The sequence below is a fragment of the Apiospora marii genome, assembly GCF_038362585.1.
Source record: "Apiospora marii strain CBS 49790 chromosome Unknown utg000007l_segment0_segment0, whole genome shotgun sequence".
In the NCBI taxonomy this organism is placed as follows: Eukaryota; Fungi; Ascomycota; class Sordariomycetes; order Amphisphaeriales; family Apiosporaceae; genus Apiospora; species Apiospora marii.
Window position 1 is genome coordinate 3,092,545 of NW_027117379.1, and position 14,831 is coordinate 3,107,375.

General features: G+C 55.9%; 7 protein-coding genes across 7 annotated transcripts; 5 read left to right on the top strand and 2 right to left on the bottom strand.

Moving 5' to 3' along the window:
- Window positions 1-1,443: 1,443 nt before the first annotated feature.
- Window positions 1,444-2,908, top strand: PG985_011371 (uncharacterized protein; the record flags this gene model as incomplete). Its single annotated transcript, XM_066831138.1, has 3 exons — window positions 1,444-1,586; window positions 2,299-2,405; window positions 2,712-2,908. The coding sequence occupies 3 exons, from the start codon at window positions 1,444-1,446 to the stop codon at window positions 2,906-2,908; spliced, it is 447 nt and encodes a 148-aa protein (XP_066681820.1).
- Window positions 2,909-3,103: 195 nt separating this feature from the next.
- Window positions 3,104-5,153, bottom strand: PG985_011372 (alcohol oxidase; the record flags this gene model as incomplete). The annotated part of the gene is made up of 2 exons (XM_066831139.1): window positions 3,104-4,864; window positions 4,950-5,153. 2 exons carry the CDS (start codon window positions 5,151-5,153, stop codon window positions 3,104-3,106), a joined length of 1,965 nt encoding a protein of 654 aa, XP_066681821.1.
- Window positions 5,154-6,390: 1,237 nt separating this feature from the next.
- On the top strand, window positions 6,391-7,128 carry PG985_011373 (uncharacterized protein; the record flags this gene model as incomplete). The annotated part of the gene is made up of 3 exons (XM_066831140.1): window positions 6,391-6,716; window positions 6,784-6,928; window positions 7,012-7,128. The coding sequence occupies 3 exons, from the start codon at window positions 6,391-6,393 to the stop codon at window positions 7,126-7,128; spliced, it is 588 nt and encodes a 195-aa protein (XP_066681822.1).
- A 1,621-nt stretch (window positions 7,129-8,749) lies between these two features.
- Window positions 8,750-10,117, top strand: PG985_011374 (squalene cyclase; the record flags this gene model as incomplete). Its single annotated transcript, XM_066831141.1, has 1 exon — window positions 8,750-10,117. One exon carries the CDS (start codon window positions 8,750-8,752, stop codon window positions 10,115-10,117), a length of 1,368 nt encoding a protein of 455 aa, XP_066681823.1.
- Window positions 10,118-10,120: 3 nt separating this feature from the next.
- Window positions 10,121-11,038, top strand: PG985_011375 (terpene cyclase; the record flags this gene model as incomplete). Its single annotated transcript, XM_066831142.1, has 1 exon — window positions 10,121-11,038. One exon carries the CDS (start codon window positions 10,121-10,123, stop codon window positions 11,036-11,038), a length of 918 nt encoding a protein of 305 aa, XP_066681824.1.
- A 1,626-nt stretch (window positions 11,039-12,664) lies between these two features.
- On the top strand, window positions 12,665-13,709 carry PG985_011376 (uncharacterized protein; the record flags this gene model as incomplete). The annotated part of the gene is made up of 2 exons (XM_066831143.1): window positions 12,665-12,979; window positions 13,236-13,709. 2 exons carry the CDS (start codon window positions 12,665-12,667, stop codon window positions 13,707-13,709), a joined length of 789 nt encoding a protein of 262 aa, XP_066681825.1.
- Window positions 13,710-14,124: 415 nt separating this feature from the next.
- On the bottom strand, window positions 14,125-14,452 carry PG985_011377 (uncharacterized protein; the record flags this gene model as incomplete). The annotated part of the gene is made up of 2 exons (XM_066831144.1): window positions 14,125-14,272; window positions 14,325-14,452. 2 exons carry the CDS (start codon window positions 14,450-14,452, stop codon window positions 14,125-14,127), a joined length of 276 nt encoding a protein of 91 aa, XP_066681826.1.
- Between the last annotated feature and the right edge of the window lie 379 nt (window positions 14,453-14,831).

The window sequence follows — 14,831 nt, forward strand, 5'->3', positions numbered from 1 at the left end:
TGTGTCTACTCGGATTACTTAAAGACGTTCAGTAGCTACGAGAGCGCGCTCTATCACTGCATCTACACTACCTTCAAGCCTGTTTCTACCAATACGCCCTCCGCGTAATAGCTCGGATATAAGACTGACGTAATGCTTACTGGAATCGCAGGAATGTGCAAGATTCACGCGGGCTACCGACTATGCGGTAAATGCAGGGAGGTGACTGTAATTGATAGTACCAAGTACGTGGTTCCATGCAGTACCAACTGCGGGAAGGTCGACGAAGACGAAGCCCCCGTGGAAGACGTCAACAAGAACAAGTGCGTCCCCGATTGCGGCAAAAATCACAAGAAGCAGACGAAATAAGTGGTGGGGTTTGTACAAGCCAGTCTCTCGGGGGCTTTACTATTCTTATCACCCTCTGCTAGCCGTTCTGGAAGCATTTTGGGAAGCAAGGTTATCTGATTATAGTAGTTATGGATTTGATTTCACTCCCTATTTTCGTTTTACCCCCTCTCTTCTTTCCCTTCTTAAATCGTACGAAGTCATTCTGGTGGACACGAGATAGCACACTCGGGGCGGTTCATGATACTGTAATCGAGTACACGTTGTTGTGGCTTCCAGGTCTAAGCCCCCTTTCCTTGACATCGCCCGGCCCTGCACCCCTACTATTAGGAGAAGCTACCTTGGATAAAGGCGTCTACAGATCGCCGTACGGATTCAAGAAATGAATAATCAGTCAAGCCATATAACCAATGCGACACAGGTGGATTTCTATTTGAAAGCGTAACTATGATAAACCATTTTATCCAATTCATAGTTCTGCCCCTGTAACGTTTCTAGATATGGTCTAGACTATTCCATACAACCCTCTTACTCGTATAAGGCATGTCGTCACCGCGCTGGTTCCCAAAGAATGGGTCGGCGATGACAAGAGAACCACGCGAGATGGTGTCGATGTTCCCTCTCTGGTGGACGGGACCGTCGCAATATCAGATATCTCGTGCCGCCAAGACATCTCGGACATCTACTCTGGTACCTCAGACGCAGTATCAATGTCCATAGGCTCGAACTCCGTCCCGCCGTTTTCGAAGTCGCCAAGAGTCGGCCTGCCGATTTCCTGGTCCAAATCGCCCTCAACACCTAAATCAATCTCATAATCTTACCCGCTCTTGTCGTGTTGCTAGTTCAAATCAGTCTCGTCATCTGAACAACTCTCGGGCTCAGACTCAGTATCACACTTCGAACCACTCTCGTAGCAATCTTCCAGATTTAGAATACACGGATCGTTCCACAACATCCAGTCTCTCTCCATCCACGCCCTGTTGCTCTTCTGATGATTTGCGACTCGCGCCACATTAAACTACGATTAATCTACAAGAAACGACCTACCAACTCGTGATTTAATTAATTAATTAAATTAAAATGTAAGTTTGTGACGTCAGCTTCAATCCCGCCAATATGTACCATTCGAAACGCAGGATCAGAAACCTGGTCGCCGCCTTGGTGGCCTGTCTTTTGGTCGTCGCCTCCTTCTTGGTCGCTGCCCCCTTCTTGGTGGCCGCTTCCTTGGCCCCTCCCGGCGCTACACGTGCAATCGTCTTGTAAGTCAATAATAGCATCTTTCACGGCCACCCATCAACTGACACGATATCTATGAGCCCTTGAGAGCGTTCGCGAGCCCAAAGAGCATGGCGACGCCCGACTGCTCCGACGCTCAACGCAATTTCTATAACTTCTTTTGAGCTACGAATCCTCCAGGCAGTCGGGCTCTTGGTTCCCAGAGTCGTCCGCTATGATATGGAGCACGGAATCTGCTCGGATGCGCCCGGAGAAGAGATAGTTGACTGCATGTTCATGGAGAGGAACGGGGAGATGGCGATTCTCCCGTGCCAGACGGCCCCCATCCCGAGAAAAGGGGAAGCTCCCAATGTCTGTCTGTCGGAAAACCGGCTGGAGTGAATAATAGTACTAGGTGTGTACTCGGGTATGGGGCTCGGGGGATATCGATAGTCTTCGTTGGTATAAAAAACGTCCGAGCCGAATAACGTTCTGGGTCCATCGTGGACTGGTCGTGCTCCCCCCTTTGTCGGAGGCAGGCGAAAGGTAACAAAGGCCGAGGCGTCCAGGAACCAAGACGAATAATGGTCGAAAAAGTATTCCCAACGTCGTCGTCACGAGGCATTTCGGGGAACATGGCTTCACGAAGCATATCTCAAAGGGCAGCCGGAAAAAGTGTATGCCGACGAGCCGGAGTTTTCGCGGGCCGGGGGCGGAGCGCCATCGAGCGGTTGGACGAGAACGACACTGACGCAGGATTGCCCGGATTGCGCAACGGGCTACCGAACTGCGAACGGCATACCCGGATTGCGCATCGCATGCCCGGGATGCGCAGCGCCGTGCACGGGTCGTGAACGAGTCCGGTAATAAAGGACAATGGTGAGCAGACGCACGATATGCCTGTGACAATGTGCGTAACTGGCGACGGTGGATTGGACGCATGGGACATGATATAAAATATCGCCTCACCTCCCTTCCTTGCCTTCCTTCCCTCCCCTGCCCTCGTATCGCATCGCATCGCATCATATCCCTTTTTCGAAGAAAGAAAACCAACTGCCGACGATCGCCGAAGCGCAATCCAAGAACTAAATCCAACACACTCCAATCTCCAGTATATCTCCCTCCCTTTCAACTCCATCAAGCTCCGAACTGACAATGATCGCTTGCAGTCATGTGTACGGGACACACCGGCTACTGGCAATGCTTCAAATGCGGCTACCAGAAGCCCATTAAGCAGACCATGTGGGTGGAGGAGTGCAGCACCAAGTGCAGCATCGTCACCAGCTGGATGCCCATCTTCGACAAGTGCAAGCCCTTCCCAAAGGGCCACTGCCTCAAGCCCGGCGGGTGCCGAAAGGAGGAGTAAGCGGTTATTCGGTGGAATAATGGATTAGAGATGTACGAGTAGACTGGGATAACCGACTGGGATAGTCGAGTGGGATAATCGAATATTTTTGGAATCACTAGGTTGTTCCTACTGCCTCTCCTGTGTCAATCGATGCGTGTAACCTGGAATGCTCGCCAGTCCACAAGCCTCCCGAAGTTCCGTTGCAACACCCACTCAAGCACTAGCATTGCTGCCCTTACCATCCATACTACTATCTCCATGGACGCTAGTCCCGCCACTCCCATCCTCATCAACACTGCCAACCGTACTCCCACCCGCGCTGTCAGTACTCCCATTGTCCCCACCGCCGGCGGCAGAAGCGCGGCGTCTCTCCGCCAACGCCTCCTTGATGAAATCCGCCGCCCTCTCCGCCACGGCATAGACCGTGGCCTGGATGTTCCCCGACGGCATCAGGGGGAACACGCTGGCGTCCACGACACGCAGATTGGTCGTCCCATGCACAACTAGCCGGGCATCGACAACGCCCCGGGCCTCGCGGGGCCGCATCCCACAAGTCCCGGCCGGGTGGTAACACGAAAACGCCACCTGCCTCACGATTTCCTTGGCCCGGTCCAGCGAGACGTCGGCGTGCGGGAAATCCGGGTAACGCTTCCCCGTCAGGGCGTCGGCCAAGGGCGGGGTAGCCACGATGCGCTCGGTGAACTGGACGCTGCGGGCGAGGATCTCCATGTCGAGCGGGTGGACCAGGTAGCGCGGGTCCAGCATCGGGGGGTCTGTGATGGATGAGGAGGAGATGTGGACGTGGCCGCGGCCGAAGGGGTGGCTGAGGATGGCCATGACGGCGACTTGGGGTTGGTCGAAGACGGGGGAGATGCCGTTGGGGTCTTGGACGGGGAGGCTGGCGGGGAGGAGGTGGTATTGCACCTGGTTGGAGCCGGGCTTCTCCATGGAGTTGCGGAGGAGCTGAAGTTCGTGATCGGTCGCGTCATGAGCAGTGTTGCGTTTGCTTCCCAGGTATTCGTCGAACAGTGCTTTCACCTCCGCCTCGGGCATGACTCCGTCCTTGTCGACGAATGGAGTGTAAGCCGACGTCACGGGCCCCTGGGAGAGGATGCCGGTTCCCTGTTTCGAGAACTCCTCCATAGCCGTCTCGGCGTATCCCGGGTCCTTGAGCAGGTCGAGGGAGCGGACGCCCTCCTTGACTTCGAAGATCTGACCCACGATGGGATGGTCTTGAAGATTCTCGCCGACGTTGGGGTTGTCAACCATAACCGGAATGCTATGTTGCTCCAGCAGAGCCCGTCCGCCGATGCCGGATAGCTCCAGGATCTGGGGCGACTGGATGGTGCCTGCGCACAGGACTACCTCGTCGATGGCATCGAAATACTGCTCTTCGCCATCGGGCATTCGCACATGAACTCCGATGGCGACGATGCCGCTTGGAGTCTGTTTGGTGGCGATCCGGACGACTAGGGTGTCGGTCATGACGGTCAGGTTGGGGCGGGCTCGCTCTTCCGGTCCATAGTAGGCGTTGGCCGCGTAGCTCCGACATCTAGTGTCGGGCGACACCGACTCCATGTTCTGGAAGCCCCCCACCGCCTCGCCGTTCCGCGGATCTCCCGTCATGCCGCGACCGAGGAGGTGGTCGAACGTCTTGACCCACGCCCCGTGCAGCGACTCGGGGTAGTCGTTGCCCCAGCCGATCCGAAGCGGTCCTGAGTCTCCGTCGAGGACGGGGTCGTGCCACTTGTCGACTTGCACCACGTCGCGGGCGTTGGGGCCGGGCGGCGTGACGGTGGACATTTTGCGGTAGTAGGGCGCCAGCTCGTCAAAGGACCAGCCCTCGTTGCCCAGGGCGCCCCAGGCGTCGAGGTTGGCGCGCGTCGGGTGCATGATGACCATGATGTTCATGGCCGACGTGCCGCCGAGCTGTTTGCCGCGCGGCTGGGCGATGATGCGGTCATTGAGGTGCGCCTGCAACCCACCCGAGCGAGGAAGGTGTTGTCGTCAGCAAGTGAGCCCCGCCAACGTTTGGTACTGGGATGAATGGATGAATTACCTGACGGGTGGAGCGGAACATCCAGTCGTACTCGGGCTTGCCAATCTGCGTAGAGAACAGGCCCGGCGTCAAGACGGCCGGGTCGGAGCTCTTGTCGGCGCCGGCCTCGAGGACCAGGACCGTCACGTTGGGGTCTTTGCTGAGGCGCGTGGCGACCACCATGCCGGCGGTGCCACCACCGACGATGATATAATTGAACGACATGTCGTTGCGACTACTTTCCAAGTGGTGGTGGATTCTGCTGCGTTCGGAGCCACCTTTTTGGTTTGTTTCGAAGGCGAGAGAAACGAGATACCTTGGTGGCCACTTGGTACGTAGTGATTTGTCACTGGGTCGTGCCGTTTCTCGCTATAATTGACCGGGAAAGAACAATCGCACAGATGCTTCGCGCTCGTTGGTAAGGAGCGGTGCGGCACCTTCCCTTATATGACATGGCTGCTTTGGGTGAGGGTGTAAGGGCGGGCGATATTACATGTCACTATTACCTATCACAAGCAATGCTTGCCAGCATCCAACACACGAGCTGACACCACGCACTCAATCGGGACCGTACTTGACCCGACGACCCGGACCATTGCAGTTATCCAAACGATGAATGATTCGGATATTCGCATTAATCTATACGAACCATCGAGGCCAAAGGTGTGCATCGCAATACCCCCCATCTCCTTGCATAATGCTGTACACGACGTGACCCATCGTCCCGGTTTACATGGTCGAATGGGCCCCGTGCAACGATCAGTCCACCCTAGCTCTTAGGGGAACAATTCGGTTCCGATGTTCAAGGGTGGTGGCGTATAATCCCCGCCGAGTTGGGATAGCAGTTCGCCTGTTATCAATCGTCCCATGCGGAGTAAAGAGAGGCAGGCAGCCGTGGGAATCTGCAGAGGCAACGGTGGTAGAAGAATCGACCGGGGTCTGAGCGCCAATCACACGGCGGTCGTTGTTCGCAAGGAAGCTGCAGCCGGCGCCTCGTCCCAATCCAGTGCACCGTTGGCGAGCCTCCAAGCCTCCCCCATGTGACGCAACAAGGGTTCGCAGGCGCCACAGGGTCGTATTTCGCTGCTCGGCCGTTTCGTGATTACTGGTTTTATTACTTCTTTGTAATAATGGAAAAGGCGTTGTACTGAATGGCATTTGCGATGGGTATGGTATCGATTGCCGATTGATGGCACCGTCATCCTTTGACCATCTTGGCCATTCCACTTTTTTCATGCTCCGATAATACCGGCCGTATGCTTGCTCGGACGGTCGGACATATGGCCTCCAAACTGTTGGATGACGCTCCGGGACGCCGCCTGGAATTGTTAAGTCCGTAAAGTCCCCGGCGCCCCTTGCCTGATAAAATACGGACGTAATTCCCACAGAAAGTGTCGGCTCCCATCTTCTAATCAATAGCAATATCCCTACTCGGGTACGTTACTTACATGTCGCCACGAGAATGGATGCCTCATATACTATCACGCGTTGCTTGCTAGACAAGGAGAACATCCGGGACACCGTCTTCCGCATGGTCCGCCACCCCCTTCTCATGTTGAGCATCACTGGAACCGCAAGGGATATGTCACTGACAGTCTTTCGCCAGATGTTCGCTTTTGACGAGCGCGACTCGGAGGCGCTGGTCAAGTCGGTGTACGCGCCGGAAGTCACCATCAATTATGACGCCACTCTGCTCGGGAGAGGGGCCGAGGATATGTCGAGCAGGGAATGGGCCAGGCGGCTCGAGCATCTCCACGATCGCTACGACACCACCCAACATATCGTGCAGTGAGTCGTCACCCCAAGTCATCATATATCCTCAGCCAGGCCGGGGTTTAACAGGGTATTGCCTCAGCAATCTGCTAGTCGAGTTACCGCAGCCGGACAGCAAGGGGACTGTGCGTCGTCCCGGCAGTTGCAAGGTCTTCGCATACGCCCATGGCATCTTCTACAAGCGCGACGCCGAGGGTAGACCGACTATCATGGCCCGGCGTCAGGGGGTAAGTCTGCCTTGCAACCAAATCAACCGGATAATCCGTCTGTTTTCATTGTGCTGAATTTACTTATTCGTTCAATCTAAAAGGGTCATTATGATCTTGAGCTTGTGAGGATGGACGTAGAGGAGGAAGAGGGGGTCAACCCATGGCGGATCAAGGTACAGAACGTACGACTGGACTGGCAGGACAAGACTGGAAATTGAGACGGTCAGCTATCTCGTATAGGCCAATGCCTCTGTTACGCCCCGGACGGAATGCGAGTTTGCTGTGTATGTATGGAGGTAGTTGATGCAGTGTTGGGATGTAACTTGTGTAGCAAGAACAGGCGGGAGATTGAAAAGGGGAGAAGAGAAGTCTGAGGTGTCGCTCTGAGCGCTTGTCCTGGATGCAAGAATAAAGCCGCCTTAAAAAGCAAAACGGTTCATGCGACGGACCTGCCTCCTGCCGTCGTCATTCCGGAGGAAAAGAACCGGTGCAGTGCATTCGCATCGTGGGATCAGGTGATGCAATGCAGAAACAATGCCTTTTCCACTTCCCGGCTGTCGAGGCCGAGCCTGCCACGAATCAGGAAAAGGGACGGCTCGTGCCAATTGACGGCGGATCTCCTTGGGCCCATGCACTCATGGAAGGATTCCGCGAGAGGGCGGGGGTGGCGTACAGCGAGGGTAGGAGGATGAGGGGCAGGAGAACGCAAATGATCCTTCGCGATATTTAGTCTGTTCGTTTGTTGGAAGAAGCCAGAAAAAAGGCTCAGGATCTGTCACGGTCGAGGCGAATCAGCCATTGGCCAATTCGAACGGCGCCACATCTCGGTCCAGTCCCGAGAAACAACGGGACCAAATTGTCTCTCTTCCCATGAGGTAGAAGGATGCAGGTCTGGGGCGCGTACGTCTGTGTGCAGTTCGCGGGATGCTGTGCGTTTGGACCTCGGAGGCAGGGTCTCGCACGTGTCGCCTGCCGATTGGAGGCACTGCCGAGGGAACCGAGCCGTTGGGGGGACGGTTGGATGTGAAGACCAAAGCCTTTGCCCCCTCGGGATTTCCTCTCTAAGTTAGCGTTAGTGCCGAGACAGCGCTGAAAAGACGAGACATCTTTGGCACCCATGCGCTGGGCGGGCTGATTTCCGCGGGGGGCTCTGCTTCCTGGCATCATAGCGAAAGCCGGTCAGACTCATGCGAGATCCGATGAGACATACAGGAACTGGGAATTATATCGCCATGAGCTTCCAGTGCTCGGTCTCCAATCCTTTCCTACTCGAGGGATGCGTGCATTCTCATGAAGAACAGCCAAAGTTGCCTAAGGTTAATCGCGCAAGGGAGACAGCATTATGTACTTACGTCAGGACCAAAGCTTACCCTTTTGATCGGTTTACATGGTAATGTGCAAGCATGTTATCACACCAACATCGGGGACCACGACGTATGTAGTGTTAGCTTTGTCTTCCCGGAAGTCCGTCCGGCTCCTTACTCATCAACAACTTTGAGTGTCACAGTTCGCTGGTGGAAGGCGGGGAAAAGGGGACTTTGGCATGTTATATTAGGGAAGGAGTCAGCGACCCAATGTGTAATCGTGGGCCGGATCGTAAACACTCGCACTCTCGTGTGTCGGACTGCTCAACCGTAATAAAGATCCCGAACCTAAACCTTTTCTTTCAATACGAGAAGAATCTCTGCATGGTCCTCTCCTAGGGGGAGACGCATTCTTAACCTGCACCGAATAGTATCAACACCACTTGACAAAAAACGAGACGGGGCCGTCCTACAAGCAAACCAAGTTTCTTCAGCTCATCTTGTTTTCGCGGTGCCTGTTTTCGATATCAACCAGATGGAATCCGCCGCCAAGGTAGTCGCGGCCCCCACCAGAGAGGCGGCTGACCTCTACGCCCTCACCGAGAATGCCCACAAGCTCGCTGTCGAACATGCCTGGGAGACACGGAGGCCCGATGGGCACTGGAACGGCGAGTTGCTGTCGAACGCTACCATCACAGCCGAGCAGGTCTTCTTCTACCAGTCCCTGGGCATGACCCCGATCCCCGACGGCGACGCGTATCGACATTACCTGCTATCGAACCAACAGAAAGATGGGTCCTGGAGCATCGCACCCGACTACCCTGGTGATGTCTCCACAAGCGCCGAGGCCTACCTCGCCCTCAAGATACTGGGAGTGCCCCAGAACCACGAGGCCGTGCGTCGCGGGCGGGCCTTCATAAGGCGCTGCGGCGGCGTCGCCACGGTCCGGATCTTCACGCGCATCTTCTTCGCCCAGTTCGGCCTGTTTCCCTGGGACGCCACCCCGCAGCTTCCCGCCGAGTTCATCCTCTGCCCCTCCTTCCTGCCCATAAACGTGTACCGCCTCTCGTCCTGGGCCCGATCGACACTGATCCCACTACTCATTATCCGCCACCATCAAAAGATCTACCCCCTACCTGACGGTAACGGCAAGCCAGACCCCAACAGTAAGTTCCTCGACGAGCTCTGGATCCATCCCGAGAACAAGCACGTGCCCTACGGCCCGAGCCTGACGAGACCGTGGGAGAGCGACCTATGGTCTCTGATGTTTAGCGGGATCGACTCGGCACTCTACTGTCTCGGTGGGTTGAAGCCTTTCTGGCCGGTGCGGCGGTATGCGCGCCGAAAGTGCGTCGAGTGGATAATAGACCGGCAGGAAAGGCAAGGGGACTGGGCCGGCATCATTCCGCCGATGCATGCCGGCGTACAGGCTTTACTGCTGGAGGGTTACAAGTTAGAAGACGCCCGGATCCAATCCGCCATCGCCGCCATCGAGCGGTTCACGTGGCAGGACGAGGGTGGTAAGCGCCTGCAATCGTGTGTCTCACCCGTGTGGGACACGGTGCTGATGACGCGAGCCCTGTGCGACGGACCCACCGCCACCACCACAGGAGAAAAGGAAAAAGGAGGCCATCATCATGAAGAAGAAGAAGGACCGCTACGCCTCGACGACGAACGCCTCCGCCAAACCGTCCGCTGGATCAAAAGCAACCAGCTCCTCGGCCCCGAAGGCGACTGGCGCATCTACAACCCCTCCCTCGCCCCCGGCGGCTTCAGCTTCGAGTACAGCAACACGTGGTACCCGGACGTCGACGACACGGCGGCCGCGATCCTGGCGCTGATCAGCCAGGACGCCTCCGCCATCGACTCGGCGACCGTCGCGAGCGCGACGGCCTGGATCTGAGGCATGCAGAACCGCGACGGCGGCTGGGCCGCCTTTGACTTGGATAATGACCGGCTCTGGCTCAACCGCATCCCCTTCTCCGACATGGACGCGCTCTGCGACCCCTCGAGCGCCGATGTGACGGGGCGCATCCTTGAGGCGTTTGGGCTGATGCAGCGGCTAGCGGCGCAGGGAGAGTTCCTGAACCGGCGCACGCTCGACCTCATTGGCCGGGCTTGTCCAAGGGGCGTGGCGTATTTGTTGCAGCAGCAGGAGCCGTCTGGTAGCTGGTACGGTCGCTGGGGTTCTAACTACGTCTACGGTACTAGCAACGTGCTGTGTGGGCTGGCATACTTCTCCGAGGGCGACGAGGAGGTCGAGGACGCGATCCGGGCCGCTGCGGGGTGGCTCGAATCCGTGCAGAATGCCGAAGACGGCGGCTGGGGGGAGGACTTGCGGTCTTATCGCTTCCCGGAGCGCGCCGGGCGTGGGGGACCGTCGACGCCGTCGCAGACAGCCTGGGCGCTCATGGGGTTGCTGGCCGTCTGTGGCGGCAAGACTAGCCCTGCGATCGAGGCGGGGGTCAAGCATCTCGTCGAGACCCAGGTTTACAGTGGCGGGAGCGGCAGCGAGGATGGGTCGGAGAAGAGGACGGCGACTTGGGAGGAGAGGCAGTACACGGGCACGGGGTTTCCGAATTTCTTCTACATTGGCTACTCGATGTACCGACATTACTTCCCCATCATGGCGCTGGGCCGGTATCTGTGTGCTTTCCGGAACGTCGGGCGGTCGACTGGTGAGAAGATGACAATCGACAGCAGTCACGAGAAACTGTTAACGTCATCTTCTTTGGAGGAGGAGATGCTCGAGTCGCCGGTGGACTCTGGCTATTCTGATACCTCGGGTAGCTGTGAGCTCAAGATTGGTTCGGGTCGCGACTAGGATATGGGAACATCTTTCACTTCTGTATATAAGCACTCATGCCTGGGTAGAATCCAATATGCTTCTTTCCCAAAACATCTCTGTGGCGTACCTACGAATGTGACCTTGCATGGAAGCCAGGATGTTTGCACTGCATATATGCTCCTTGCATTTTCCAAAGGCGACGATGTTGACACTTGCTGTGGTGAGTCTGACGAAGATCGCCAGCCCTGACATGGCCCCAGTTGATCAATGTCCCCCGCCTGCTAGCCACCAACAACAACCATATTGTCACGGCCCAAGCCCCTGCGAGAAGAAACCGGCCAAGTCTTCTCAAGTATTGACAGGTCTACAGAAGACCGATCATTCCAGTAGCATTGACTTATTTCACTGTTATTCCCGGTAGAGTGGATTGATCAAGACGGGATATTCGTACCCTCGCATATATCAAGGGAACTTGTAGCAGACACAGCCTTTGTTCTCTTGATAAGCGCCCAAAAATATCCTGCCCGGGTTCGTACATCGCCACAGCTACCGGACTGCCACTAGAGATGCCGGTGCACTCGCGGTTGGAAAGGTGTGCGTCTCGATTTCCAGGATCTCGGGCCTCGCGGCGGTCCTCTGGGGTGCGTAAACACCCCAGGAAAGATAGCTGAGAGTAGGATAAACTATCACCGCCAGCCAGGTGCAGCAAACTTCCAACGACCCTTGCTAACAGCTCCGACCCTCTTCAACAGTGAGATTTGTGATTCTGGTGTCGTTCTTGAGCGCGTTATGGCAAATACAAGCAGGGTATCCGCACAGAACTACAATGCGACTTCTACGCATCGATAGAACCCGAAGAACAGCAAAAAGAATCAAATAGTGCAAAAAAGAAAAGTTGCACTAGCCGCGAATCGAACGCGGGGCCCATCGATGGCAACGATGGATTTTACCACTAAACCACTAGTGCATAGTTCGTTGATGTCGTCGGTTACAATATTGTTGCTTAGAGTTAACTATGAAGGTCAATGCACAGCGGTTGGCGCCGAGTCAATCTGATTTTGTTGGTGTTCAAGTATGCTTCGTAGTTCCATCACGTACGCTGGTGGGCGACTACCGCAATGGAAGCAGGTCAATTCTGCATAAAACGATGGCTTTCCACGAAAAATTATTGGGGATCGATAGCTGCGATCCAGTAGAACGTCATAGAAGAAGATACAAAAGTCGAAAGGTTAGAAATTTCAGTTCTCACTGTCTGTTAATCACAGGCAAAGGATAGGGGCGGAAGCCATGAAAGGGGGTGGCGCCTCGCAAGAAGCAATTGAGGCTGTGGTGGCTGGTGAGGCTCAGAATTAGAGTAGGATTCCACGAGTCAGCATCCCTGCCCCATCCCATGGACGAGGGTTTCAGGAGCCGGTTCCACAGCCGGAGTCATGCGGCAAGACGAGCACTCATGGGAGAGGTGATGTGTCGTTCCTTGAATGACAGCCCGATCGTGTCGTCTTTAGAACGACGACAATAACACATCTAGTTACACACTTTTTCGTACTTATTTCTCCCTCATTTGGGTCCCATAGTGATGTGATCCACCTGGACGAAGTAAGAAACGCAGCAGTAGCAACAACATCACGACCAACAGCATACTCTAAGACACCACACATCAAAATGGCCCATCAAGCCCACGCACTGCCCTGGAACACCCTGGCGAAGCACTACAAGTACATGATCTCCCACGTCCACGAGCCCCACCGCAAGGACATCTTCCCCGCCGAGAAGGGCATCGACAACAAGGAGATCGACTACTTCTGCCGCGCCCTCGCCCAGCGCGTGCAGGAGTTCGCCGCGACCGAGCGGGCCAAGTACCGGTCCCAGGCCGAGCTGCGCGAGCGCGCCAAGGGCTGGACCCAGTCCGTCCCCACTTCCGGCGGCGGCGGCGGCGGCCAGACCGAGACTCGGATGGTGTACCCCGACGAGATGCAGGTGCGCTACTTTGAGGGGGGGGCACGAGGGGAACGATCTCCCGGAGCGGGTGACGGACGTGCACAGTCAGGATCTCCGGCCGCTCAGCCTGTGGACAGAGACCCCCTACGGGGGCCAGAAGGGGCACGCCGCTACCATCAAGCTCATGATGATGGAGGCGGCCGGCACGCGGCCCGCCCTCTGTGCGGCGCCGGAGCGGGCCGCGCTCAAAGAGCACATCATGGAGTCGCTGCTGCTCATGGTGAACAAGCCCTAGATCAATCTCGCCGCGTTCCTGGACCCGTGGCATGACCATCGCCACGGTGTTTGCGTGGTGGCCGAGGAGGCGGTCCGGGTCTACGTGTACCTTAACCTACTGTTTGTGATACACGAGAAGGGCGACTCGGATATAAACGACTACGCCCGGGACCCGTCCACCGGCGAGGAGATCAAGGGTCGGAAGAAGTACATGGACCTCGTTAGCTTTAACCGACTTTTGGAGTTGGTGGCGGGGCAGTACGATGGTGATGCGTTCAATTTGGTGCACTGGGACTTTTTCTGGCCCCGGGGCGAGGAGGACTGGATCCGGGAGCAGGTGAAGGACATTCTGGCTGACGTGGAGGGGCTGAAAGACCATCTCAAGGGTTTGTGGCGGCTGCTGGTCGTGTACAATGTCGTGGTGCGGGAGCTCGGGGGCGACCCGGGGCTGGAGAAGATTTGCAAAACAATGTTGGGCAGCACCTTTGTCTAAATAGAAGGTTGGGGTCAGCTAGAGGTAGTTGTTCCACCTTAAGCTCACGATTGGAGTTGCCGAATCACATGGTGTCTTCCCACCGCGTAGGAGCATCTACCACTCCAGGGACCATATTGATTGCACATGTCAAAATGCTCAAATCAGACGAGAACGACGGGAAAAGCCTGCATTACTGGCTAAAGCAACGTGAAGGATCGTTCTACGATGGTCAGCTCAGATGAGGAAGATGAAAAGGATGAAGTGTGGGCCCCCAACATCCCTCTATCCAAGTCAGACAGCGTCTTCCGCGATGCCGTTCAATGCCCAATGCAATTACCATTTCCTGACCAAGTTCCTATTCCAAAACCCTAGGCGACTTGATCCCAAAAATTCGGTCGCCTCTGCCCATCAAGCTACCTCATGCAAGCATGTGCTACTTCGGATTGATGGTGGGCCCCGGAAGTTGATTGGGCATGGGCTTCGGAATGTGTGTCCGTTGGAAAGGGAGCTCGTCGACGCCATCGAAGTAGTCGACGGTGCAGTGAGTAGTCGGATCACTGCGGCTCCCATGCCAACCGTTCCTAGAAGCCGTGTCAGTGAATGTGCGGCGGTGAGACATGCCAATCAACTTACACGACGGTGGCGGCCACGGCACGGACAGGCGCATAGGCGACGACCAATGTGACGATTTTTGTTCTTTCCAAGGGCCGGGTCTCGTACATGTTGCCCGGCTCGAAGGCGACGTCGTCAGGAAAAAGCATGTTGGTTGAGGAAGAGGAATAACCAGAAGCCCGTGACAGACTGCTTGAACTAGATTAGCCGATGGTTATTGAACGGATTTGTTTTGGAATACACTCACATACCAAATTCACGGCACTCGCGTGTTTTGGTGCTTGTGGGATTATCAATGATGATGAGTTGGAGTCTTGGTGGTGATGGTGGTCATGTGAATTCCTCTTAACTTCTGTTGGGTGACCGATCGCATAGCAAGGTAGCAAGGGGGGTAGAGGTCGTGCCTGGTGGTAGAGGTTCTACTGGAAGAGGCCTTGGTGGTGAAGGTCTTGATGATGAAGCCGTGGTTATGGGCCTTTTTGGTTCTGCTAGGGTTGACTGGCATCGAATCCAATTTAGAGTGGCAGA